General features: G+C 47.4%; 1 protein-coding gene and 1 long non-coding RNA gene across 6 annotated transcripts in view; one reads left to right on the top strand and one right to left on the bottom strand.

The window, feature by feature from the left end:
* Positions 1-12,098, bottom strand: part of LOC143303503 (uncharacterized) — a 206,404-nt gene that overhangs the window by 10,906 nt on the left and 183,400 nt on the right. The gene's annotated exons all lie outside the window — the stretch shown is intronic.
* The window catches only part of LOC117159922 (nucleolar protein 4-like), a 96,358-nt gene that overhangs the window by 72,730 nt on the left and 11,530 nt on the right, over positions 1-12,098 (top strand). For all 5 annotated transcript variants that reach the window (XM_033340150.2, XM_033340139.2, XM_033340132.2 and 2 more), the window contains 3 exons: positions 8,975-9,306; positions 10,443-10,646; positions 10,988-11,134. In XM_033340150.2, the coding sequence (XP_033196041.1) occupies positions 8,975-9,306; positions 10,443-10,646; positions 10,988-11,134 (683 nt within the window). The remainder of the gene's footprint in view (positions 1-8,974; positions 9,307-10,442; positions 10,647-10,987; positions 11,135-12,098) is intronic.

Genomic DNA, 12,098 nt, shown 5'->3' with positions numbered 1-12,098 from the left:
ATCCTGGTCGGCGGCGGCCGTTTCGCAAAACTGGTTTCGAACCGGGCCTCCGCATCTCGGACCTGGTCATTGCGTAATGAACCAGCCCGACGAAGACGCGATGGTACGCGCGCAAACCGGAGGATCGTTGCACGCCTCCCCTTCTGCCTCCCTGCGCTCCTTTACCGGCGGCGGTGACCAGCGCGCGGATTCTGCGTTTCACGCGGGACAGCTCGTCGTCGTTCTCCTGTCCCCGGACGCGCGTTTCGCAAATCGATTTCGCGATAAACACGCGCGGCCGCCGTTTTACGATCGCCGCGGAAAATTTGCTGGGAAAATGGCGGACGATATTTTATACCGGTTTACTGGTGTTTCGCCCCGTTCCAGCGTCCCTCCCATCCCGCTCGTCGTTCACGCCGGTTCCAGCTCTGCCTCCGCCTCGTCCCGTCTCGCCTGGCTGCGTGCACAGGGCGTGTTAATTGAAATGTTTATCACGCTTTGGGAATTCCGAGGATTTCGAGTTTGTCTGATTTTTTAATTTCGTTCCTGCAATCTTAGATTGTTTTCCACGAAAACGAGAAACGTATTCTAATCGCGTCTCTCTAGGTTTCTGCTTTTTGCAACGACGAAGTCTACGAATCTTGGATTTCTCCTTCTCCACAGATGTTTCTACCGTAGCGACGCTCGTAATATAATTACATTGACAAACCACTCAAGTACTCCGTTAGCGTCCGGTTCCTGTATAAGCTTCCAACTACCGATAAAGCCATTAACAGTGGATAGAATTTCGAAACGGTAGCCGGTAAGATAAATCGATTTTTTTTCCCGAATAAAAGTTCTCGTGGGCAACGATGTATCTTACGGATGAATTCTTCCGAGAAGGCTGCGCCTGTCGTCCGACGTCGACGGAACAGCTTCGAGAGAAGAACGAATAAATCTTTGTCCTATCATCGCGTGGTTATCACGATTTTTAATCAGTTAATATGCTCCTGCTCAAGTTGTGTCTTAACGGTAAAGAATCTTTCCTCGACGATGTTTGCCAAAGAGAACACGTACCTACTGCACGGTAGATGCCTGATGTCGTGCGATTAGCAAACCTGATTTTGCATAGCAAAAGTGATTTTCTCCTACGACTGTTTCGTTCCTTCGTTAAATTACCGTTTGACATTTGTGAGAGTTCCCTCGCGATATATGGAAAATAGGCGAAGAAATAAATTTTTAGACGAGCGCGCGTACGAAGTAGAATTTTTACCAAAGGTAACCAGACATGACTGAAGCTTTAGAAATACAAATACAAGCTTGAGAAATATTGTTTAACGAACCGTTCCTCGTAAATCGCCGAAAACTCTTACCACCAAAGACGTCGGCCATCCGTACGAAGCAATTCCACGTTCTTTCGCGTGCTACTCGGCCAAAGAATTTATTAATGTCCCAGGAAAATGAATTCTCGCGAAACGTTGGACTGCCAACGCGAACACGAGGTCGAGGGAAGAAAAAAGGAACAAAAGTGCCGGTGCGGTATCAGGAATCTCGTGGAGGTGTGGGGAAACGGGCGGATTGTTCCGTCATCCTCGCAAATGTCACTGACCATTAAGGGAAGGTTCGTCCTTTCTTTCCTCCTTCTTTCTTTCGCTCTCTCGCTTTCTTTTTTCCTTTTTATATTTTTGCAGAAAGGTGAATTCTCGTCGGATGATTCAAAAGGCAGATAGCAGCCGCGCTTGCGAAACGAAAGTTCGCTCGTTGTATATTTTCCCGGCGATCTTTTCAACGCGATCGCGGCGCGGAATGACGGGGCCTTTATCGGGAAATCGATTTTGCGAAATACTCGTAGGCGAATAGACGTTGGTCAGAAACACGGCCGCTCGTGACAAAGGATAGTCATGGCTGTTATGTAAATCTATTAATCGGTGAAAGAAATCTGCTTCCATGGTGTACGTTGTTTCTTTGGTTTTGTCTCCGTGGGAACAGAGATACGTCTGGTTACGAACGAAGGTAAAATTTCGAGTCGATAGATGCGAGCAACGCATTGTCATTTTAATTTGTACTTATACTACTTACGACTCGACAGTTCGTCAGCTTCGATGATACGATAAATATGAAATTTAAAATCCAACTTGCGACTAAAATTTTCTGCCAACTGTCCTTAAATTATCTACGAATATCTCCGGCTCGTAATGAAATTACAAGATACGAATTTCTTTTATTCGGAGAAGAGCATACAGCTCTTACGCTCATACGCTCCGTACAGAATTCTCTCTTTGCCACGGAAAAACGTCTTTCCGCGATTTTTCATCTTTCCAGCGAATATCGAGATTTTAAATCTCGCCGTTTCGCAGAACCTGCGGTCGGCGACGCGATAAAGAATCTTCGCTTTAATGGCTGGTGACATTTACGAAAGCGACGCGAAGTAACGCCTGTTGCGAGGCGAATCGTGTCTCCGGTGATTTTCTCGTATGGTTATTAGCTCGGTTGCCACGGATACTTTCTTTCTCTCGTCACGGCCGTACGTGTCGTCAGGCGATTTTCGGATAACGCGAATCTTGATAAGACCCAGTGCCAGCGAATCTGTTCGTATTTGCGTTTACCACGGAATTACGTGGACGCTACGAGTTTCAGAATGTATTATACTTGGTGATTCGGAGAATTTTAACGTGAAAATTGACGCGAAGAAGTTGTGAAAGTGTAGGGATCTCTTTCTTCTTTTTTTTTTTTTTAAAAATAACAGTAGCTTCGAGTCGCGAAGAAGTTTCTAACAAGTTCGTAATTGAATTAGATTGCAAATAGCCTTATAATTGAAACAAGGGTATAATTCTGTCTAATTACGAAACGTCGCTAACTCGATCAATTGTATTCTCTCGTGCAGAAAATTATACTACAATCGTGTATCGAGATATAATATCGAGGGATAGTGAAAGTCATCAGGTTTCGTTAAACGTTCGTTAAAATATGTAACACCTATATAAGTTAAAATAGAATGAAACATCTATCTATGGGACGACAACCGGTGCGAACATATCGGCATGAGATATGAAAATGATATTACGATTATGTACCGTCAGAGAAAGTGTTGCCAGACTACTTTGTACGCGGTAGGATTCGATGCTTGACAGTTTATAAGATAGTTCTAAACGATCGTGCACTTACTCCGGTGTCGGGCGAATAGCATCGGATCGATCGAACTGGAAATTTCTGAATTTCTGTAATCTAGCACATGTAGATATTTCATCCATCTGAGATATATTATCGAAACGAGCCAATCGTGGAAGTAAAATATTCAAGGAAAACAAGGATGGGCAAGCTGTTACTCGAAAATCATTGAAAGACAAAAATACGAATAGATTGGGAAAAGAGGCAGACGAACCAAGCATTGGCATTACGTTGATATAAAATTTTCCATCGGCAGAACCGTGTAAAGCGTAAAGTAAAAGGACGAAAGATCCTTATCCCTACCCTTAGCCGAACGAGCATCACACCAACGCAACAAAGTGCGAAGGAAACGCGTAAACGTCCGGCGGTTGGTGCGGTATCGCGGCAGCGACCATGCCGTTAAAATCCACGACATCCTCTCGGATTCGAGCCCCGGCGTGTTCCACGCTATATCCCAGGCAACATTCTAGCGTGTATCGTTGGCTGAACGAGATAAAACACACGCTGGCTCGGAGTCGGTTTGCCGGTATGTATTCATAGCTGGCCGGACGGGGCCGTGGGCGTGCGCCAGCTCGTCCGTGAATTTTGTTGCACGGCCACGCATGTAGCGGCTAGAAAAAGAGGAAGTCGCCTGGGCCGGGTATTAGTTTCCTTTTGCGGGAAGCGGTTGAAAGAATGAGGAGGACGAACTCTGCCGGGTGGGGTGGCGAGGCGACTGATTTCAGGTTCAGGACGGCCATTCGAGTTCAGGAACGGTGCTGCCTGGTGGGATTGGGATTGCTAACCGGCTTTCTAGCCGAGCCTAGGCCGGGTTCCCCTGGCCCCTCTGCTGCTTTTGCAACGCCGGCATCCGCTCGCCGCAGGCCAGAAACCCTCGATGCCTCGGTGTAAGCGTAGTACCGTACCCCGTATGCCGTATACCGTGCGTTGCTCCTATCTGCTGCACGTTGCGTGCGTATACCCGTACACGTACTAGTATCTATGTACATTCGGCTCAAACGACTCGCCAGCAGGACGAACACCGATGCCTCGATTCGTTTTGCGCGCTTTTTCACCGACGGCAGTCGAGTCATGGAAGGGGACGGGGGATGAAGCAATGGCTGGTTTTAGTAATTTTGTTTTGGGTCTGAAGCAGCTATCGACTATCGGAGAGGAGAGTTAATAAGAGGCAATGGGCGAGGGTAATATTATATTACGTTTTGTTTGAAATAAATATCAAAATGAAACGTTGCATGGCGAGAGAATCAGGAAGCGAGAGTGAAACGATATTAGATACGATATTATGTTATTTACTACTTCTGTGCGTGGAATAGGAATATTCGTTCTCGGCAGAAATAAAACATTATTTGTCACTTTGTGTCGTAGCGTGCCAAAGCAGATAAAATATAAACAACACACCGAGAGGGTGCAGCGTAGTTTTCTTGAGTTCACGGCATATAGGTTGGGTTCGAGTAGGTCTCTTACTAACCATAATTACAACCCTATTATGTTCTTGGTGAATGTGCGATTTCTTCGGTCGAAGAGTATCGTGGCGGATTTGTTATTCCTTTTCAAGATCATTAATAGCTTTATTCATTGTCCTCGACTCGCCGAGTCGTTAAAGTATGCCCTCATGAGATCATCTACGTTCACACGGACTTTTCTCCCACATCGGATAGCTATTTATCCTCGCTAGTTAATTCGCAGCCTGTAAATCGCATTTCTGATACTGCAAACTCATATTCCACTTGTTTAGACGTATTCGGTACTAGCATCTACAGCTTCGGAAATCCGATACGTGTATGCTTTCGTTCTACGTTAACATTCTACACTCGCGGTAACGTGAACTTGCGTCCGCTTATCACCTCGATCAATAAAAATGATATATACATACACATGTATGTAAATGTAAAAAATATATCAAAGTAGCGTGGAACCGGACGTGACTCTTCGATATTCTTCCTTAAGTTATGAAACGGGAGTTCGCTCTACCCGAGCGATTTCCCTTCTCAAAATTATCTTCGATTTAATGGAACTTCAGCTTCGCCCTAAAACCGCTGCGAACTCGGTCGAAAAATCGAGCAACGGTCTTTGTATCACATCCGCCGCAAAATGTTTCTGCAACACAATCGAGCATGACCAAACTGGGAAATCGTTCCCTGACCCAGGACAAGGGGTGGGGAATAGGGAAGCCGTTCCGCTCAGCGCGTTCCTCGTGGCCACGAATTGTTTGAGCCGAGTGTACGGGCGCAAGAACCAAGGTGCAGCAACCTCGGGGCCGTTTCAGCCGTAGAGAAAGAGGGAAGGAGAGCCGATGTTGCGCCGCCTCCTGGACGAGGGTCCAGTTTCCTGGGTCGTCTACTCGCGCGTTCAGTTACTGGTTCTACCGGAATCTTCCTGGAAGCGGCATGCGTGGTTGCGTGCGCGCGATCGTTGAACGCGCGGCGCGGAATTAGAATCGGTAAGCGACTCGGGGTGGTCGACGAAGAGCGGCACGGCGCCCGGCTTTCTACCGACGACATCGCCTTACGACGTAGACGCCGCGCAAATCTCGAGTCGAACGGCTTCCGGGATGATGTCGCGTCCTGCAATTTGTCCCTCGGCTGAACGAGACTCAGACGGCATTGAAAACGCGATTATTTAGCCATTAATCTTGTTGTTTTCGACGCTCGTGGCAGCCAGTTTCATTGTGGAACGACTGGTCAGACTACTCTGCTCGCACCGTCGAGCGCTGCTCTAACTGTGTAAGTTTAGTATTGTGGTGGATTTTTTCTCTCGGTACAAGAGGGTTGGACTTCCTGTCCGATGACTTCTGCTCACGTTGCGCTTCGTGGGAAACGCGGCAGAGAGTTTCTCGCCGATCGAAGCGTATGCGTTCGTGCATAGTAGCTGAGTCGTCGAATACGGAATTTGGTAGGTGATTCATTTTCTCGAGAATAAAATTATCGACGAATAATAAGTAGCTTTCTACGCGGTTCTACTATACGTTTGTTCTCCTCGCTACTTTAGCGAAATTGAAAAATCCATGCAATCTAAACACCGTGCGCACGCGATTACGCTTTCCTCCGAATCCTCGATTTTTGTTTTCCTAATTCAGAATCGATTACCGAGTAGGTAGAGTGGAAGAAGTGGACGAAGCCGAGGTAGCCTCTTTACGATTCCCCCGCGGCGCTCCCTACCCACGGATTGGCGTCGGTGTCGGTCGAGTTCGCGCGTGTAGCCTCTCTCGCCGCGCCGATCCGACTCGTACCTGTCCTCGGCAACATCCTCGTGAAAGCACCTTCGCCCGGTACGTTCTCTCCCGGGACCGCGGTGGCGTGCCTCTTTCTTACACCCGGTGGAAGGGATCTACTTAGACTTATTACGGGTTTTGGAAACAGGTCGGCCTTTTTGCACGGCGGAAAGGATACGTTCCTAAGAGACGCCTCGAGACAGGCCTGTAAATAGCGGTTGGTGCGGAGACAGAGGCCCGTATTCGGGACGCCGCGCTCCACGTTGCACGCGTACTCGCGCCGACTTGTCGACGATGTTCATTATTCGAACGAGCGCGGGTCGCGGACTGCAATTTTTCTCGGCGGAACCCGATCATTCGGAATAATACGGAGCCGTTAAAAGGCGAAGATGAGCCGTTTCGTTGCCTAAGAACGATTTTCTAATAGGCATCGCGACTTAACGCGGCTGCACGCTCGAACTTTGCCGAGCGAGTTTCTTCGGGAACCGTTAAGATATCCTGTTGTTAACGCGAGGACAGTGTTCCGTTCTGTTATGTTTTATTCCCGTGGCCGTTTCCTTGCCAATTGGTTGAACTCGGCCGAGGAGTGATTATACCAGGAGCTACGAACCGAGATGCGAGGTTCGGGGCAGCGAAGAACTTTAGAAGAGTAATTTTGGTGTGTGAAGAGCCGTTCGTTAAGTTTATGGTTTTCTAGGTGGAGGATTGTTAGAGAATGTGTGTTTTTAGTGGCGAGTTTACGAGGAACCGTCGAACGGGGTTAATTTTCGTGCTACGGTTAAAATTTTAAAGAATCGACTTATTCGATTAACGATATAAAACTTTGCTAAACATCGCTCTATATGTCGATCTGATAATCGTCCGTTGAAAGCAGAATTTACAAGTTCGTTCAACGATAAATGCCGATACGACTTCAGATAGTATTCTTGTTTGATCGTGCTAGTACAACTGAAATTATCACATCTCCATCGTAAACTTGAATAACTGTAATGCTAACAGCTCCGTTCTCAGATACGATGAATACGGTAGAGCGAGACGGCTCGCTGTTCCTTCGATCGTTCTTAATCAGTGGCGTCACGCAATTCAAACGTAGCATCGTTATTATATTTATGCCATAAATACCACCCACATGGTCGTTGTCAGTTGGTTTATTTAACCGGTTAGTGTTTTCCAGTTTAACCGTGGGAAGAAAGGGGATCGTCCTTCTCTTCCGCGAACAGGAATTCAATTGAACAGGAACGCCCCATCAATCTTCCTCCAGTTAACAGCTTGTATTCCGCGTTTAAAGTCATCCGATATATCTTTGAGATTTTCAAGCGTGTTTTACTCTGCGCAACAAAATCGAAGAAAACAGAATTAGCATAGTTGAACAACTGTCAACCACATAGCGCGATTGCTTTTTTAAACGCAGTTTCAAACGTACATCCTTCCTAACTCCGAATGCAAATTACATTATTTGTATGCAAGCCTGATCTTTTTATTTGCAGGCTTGCAAAAAAATATGGAAAAGTTCTATGATATCGATCGCATCGGCGCTAATATTCTGTCCGAGTCAACACGCTATAAACGCGAAAGCTTTCCTCTCCACTCGATATTTTGTCCTTAATAATTCTACTTGGCGCAACAATATTTTCCCAATCGCGTGATTCCGAACGAACGTCGTCCCGGTGATCTATCGCTTCGCGAGATCCCGAGAAGCGGGGGAATCGAGGCTCGAAGGGAATTGCTAGATCGCCAGATGAGAACAAGTTCTACGGAAAACTGAGAGGTTATTTGAATTGTCTTCGCGGGTTGGCTAGGCGCAACAAGTTGACAGACGCCGTTCTAGATGCGGCGATAAAAACTTCACCGTTTAATGCCGAGCTACGCGACTGGTCGTTGATGTAAATGCGGAATTGGACGTTTCGTTTCACCGTTTCGCGTAATTCGCGAACGTCGGGGGAATTGTTTGATGGGAAGATTGACGACACAGGCATGGTTTTCGGCTTTTAGCACTTTAGTCGAACGTTTCGGGCCAATTATGTTCTTGCTTTTGAGCGCAATTATGGTCGGGGTCAATTGGAATGCCTTTCTTCACAGAAGGATACGGCGGGCGAAGAATTCCTTCGTACTTAAAAACGAAACCAGAACGAAGACGAGTGCCTACGGCGGTGTTCTTTCTCCGTACGATCCGTGTGTTTGCTTCAAGTTTGATTTTCATTGTAAATAATTCCTGTTCCTTTCGAAGATCTCACCTAGAAGCGCTTCATTGCGGCGTAGCGAACATTCGGTGATTTACAGACAGGAACGTATCTCGGACTGCTTCAAACCCGTCATCAAACATCTATAGTACCACCAAGATCGCGTGTTTCTCGAGTCACGTTCGAGGAGAAATTGACTCCTACTTTCCGAATTTCCTGCTTTTGCGACGATTTATGTGCTAAAATTCCGGAAGGTTCGAGGCAGACGAATCTACGATAACGATCAACCATCGTTTGTTCGAAGTTGTCTTTCAGCGTAACGGCTATGACCAGCTAAAATTCGTGATATTTTCCACGCTAACCCCAGAGCCTAAATCCGCCGATCCACCTTTATATTCTCAGCGGATCAATGACCGATATAACGACGAATAACCAGGCTGTTTTATCGATATTGCAGACTCGCGAAACGGGTCCTCGGATTTGGTGGATATGCCAGCCGGGACCGTTCCAAATTTGGGAGCGGTGGCAGGAGTCGGAGGCGAGGATATGGCATCCTTGTGGGCTTCCTACGCCATGGGACTAAAGAAGACACCGCCGCCAGCGTCCGCTGCCACGCCCTCGCGATCCGATCGCGATCGCGAGTCCAGTCCACCTGGAGAGGGGACGGGCAGCGCTCACGACGAAACGAGCAGCAGCGGTAATAAGGAGGACGAGGACGACGACGACGAGGATGCCGACGAGAGGTTGGATCCCAGACACCACGACCCAGAGCGCCAGAAGGCTTTCAACGTAAGTTCGCGATTTACGTAATTCCCTTCTGCCCGGTCGTTTTTCCTTTTCTTCTTATTTTGTTTCGGGGTGAGGACGAAACGCGGGGCCACCCTGCCGCGCCGTGGCGACGTGATTAATGACGCGAAACGGAGTCGAGAGTAGCTTTCGTGTCTGCTTTTTTTCCGAATCGAGGGTTGGCGAGAACGATGAATTTCAGCCGAAGCTTCGAGTCGAAGGGCGACCGAGTCTCTTTTGGCTACGTTTAGAGACGAAGAGCGACGCTGCGATTGCGATTTTGCGGATAAGAACGTAGTAACTGCGCCGAGATAAGTCACCTACCTTTCGAATTAACGTTTCCGCGCTTAATTTCTACCCATCTTTTTCGACGCAGCAAAGGCGTTCCATTGCAAAGAATATCTCTAGCTTTTCTAAACATATAGTCGGAACGTTACATTCGTAAGAATATTCTTACGATTATGCAAAACACCATTACCGTAACACGCTGAAACCACCATTTTCCCAAGTCACTAGCACGATCGTACGATCGAAAGAGAAACTCTGTTGTTCGGTGCGCGGTGCATCACCGGCGAACGATCGTTTTCGCGTAATTATCCGCGCTAAACGTCCGTAGGAACACCTGAAACCGTAACCCCGGAGCAGCGTCTGCCGTTACTACCGTATGCTGGAGCAGCAGGCCGCATTAAACCGGAAACGGCGAGTTTATTGCGGCTGGTATTAGCCGGGGTGCTCCGTAACCGCGTAAAAAGATACGAAATTGTTGTTCGCGCGTTCGCAACGGAAGGGCTGAGGTGGCTGGGGGGTGGGGGGTGTTCGAAATGAAAGCTAAACCAGACCGGTATTGGACTTTTTCGCCCCGAAAAAGCCGCAATTATCGTAAAGTTTTACGAAGGCAACGTCGCGGCGGCACGCGGCCTCTCTTCTGCCCTCGCGGAACCTGAAATCCAAGCGGGGCCCGCAGATGGCCGTGAGTCGGTCGGCCAGCCAGCGTCTCCTTAATTAATTACAATTAGTTTAATAGAGGGCCGCGGTACACGCTCCCACCATCGCAGAAACCCTTAATTCCTACGCCGGCTAAGTTGTACGGGCTCGTTTAATTCATTCCGCGGCGGTCTGTCCGCGTCGCGTGTTTACAGATGTTCGTCAGGCTGTTCGTGGACGAAAACCTCGATCGTATAGTGCCGATCTCCAAGCAACCGAAGGAGAAGATACAAGCCATCATCGACAGTTGCACCAGGCAATTCCCAGAGTTCGCGGAGAGGGCCAGGAAGAGGATCAGAACGTACCTGAAAAGCTGTCGGAGAAACAAACGTGGCAGGGAAGGTGCACCCTGGGACGCGGTGAGTCGAAGTTTATTTTGTCGTGTGAGCTCAGTGAGAAACAATTTCGAGCAATATGGTGGGTGGTAGGTATCCGAAGATGTAGTATCGGTAATCGGAAGGAAGACGAATATCGCTTATTTTAGTAACTTGCTGCGTTTCGCTATCGTGAAAATGTATCAGCGTCGGTGTGTCCTCGACTGCGTCGAACGTACGAAAATTCCACGGGAAAAATTCTCGAGGAACGTTCTCGGCGCGGACCGCGGAAGATCGGCCGCGAAGGCTCGCGAATTCCGGAGGTCTGAGTCAAGTTCGAGCTTTTCGGTATGCGACGATCACGTGACCGTGGGATTTCTTTTTAGGCGAGGCCCACTCCGGCACACTTGACCTCCGTACAGGCCGAGCAGATTTTGGCAACGGCCTGCGAAAATGAGAGCGACAACGCGAAACGCATGAGACTCGGTCTGGAGCCCGTCTCACAGCCCATGCCAACTCTTCCGGCCGCAACGGTGAGTAAAATTAGAATGAAAAGAGCACGATCGCGCTCGTCCACGCGGTTTCAACCTCTCTGCTTCGTGTTCTGCCTGTCGCGGTTTACGGTTCGTTCTCTTGACCGCTAAATTTTTTATTTCAACCGAAACTGCCTCCTCGAAAATGAAGACTTTTCAAGGTTTCTGTTTTCCGTTTCAAATTATTAATTTAGCGACGAGGAAGGAAATAACGACGCAACGACCACAGCGATAATATTACAGAGGATCGATTCTCTAAATATTCTATATCACCTTTTAATATGTTAACGTCAGCGTAATTACGGTTATTGCGTGTCAAAATCGAAAACTGGAAGAAACGATAACGCGTTTGCACTGTTGTTTTCTAATTCAATGCGCAAAGCCACCAACGTAACTCGATATTATTTCACGACGATACAGTATCGTTTCAGCATACGAAATGGGAAATTATGTACATACGTATCATCGTCAGCCTCCTCTATTGATGCTGATAAAACAAAAATCATCGTGCGTTAGAAACGCTTGCCAAACCATCACGTGATTATTATATGATCCTAACGACACTTTGCACATGAATGGTATTGCAACAGCATCGGCACTCTATACTTTTTCCTCTAATTGATGCGTACGTTCCACTAAATTATCGAAGAAATATCAATCTCTTCTATGAAATATATCGATCGTATGACATCACCTGACGTAACTTTCTAGCTGCGTATCTAGCTTTTCGTTCTAGGAAAAGTAATAAATAATTTATATCGTTCGATACGTTTGTCGATAACCTCAAATGCTATTTTGTCATAATTTTGACGTACGAGCGATTGAAAGTGCGATGCAAACAAAACCCGACAATTCAAATACGATACGTCTGAAAGGCCGGACTTTCTTTTTTATTACGAACAGTTAACTACTCGCAAAGCGATGCACGATTTGTCAGATGCGACGTCTTACCATTTTTAAAAAC

The sequence above is a fragment of the Bombus vancouverensis genome, chromosome 13 (assembly GCF_051014615.1).
Source record: "Bombus vancouverensis nearcticus chromosome 13, iyBomVanc1_principal, whole genome shotgun sequence".
Lineage (NCBI taxonomy): Eukaryota > Metazoa > Arthropoda > Insecta > Hymenoptera > Apidae > Bombus > Bombus vancouverensis.
Note: the sequence above shows the minus strand (reverse complement) of the source record. Positions and strands in the feature narration are given on the sequence as shown.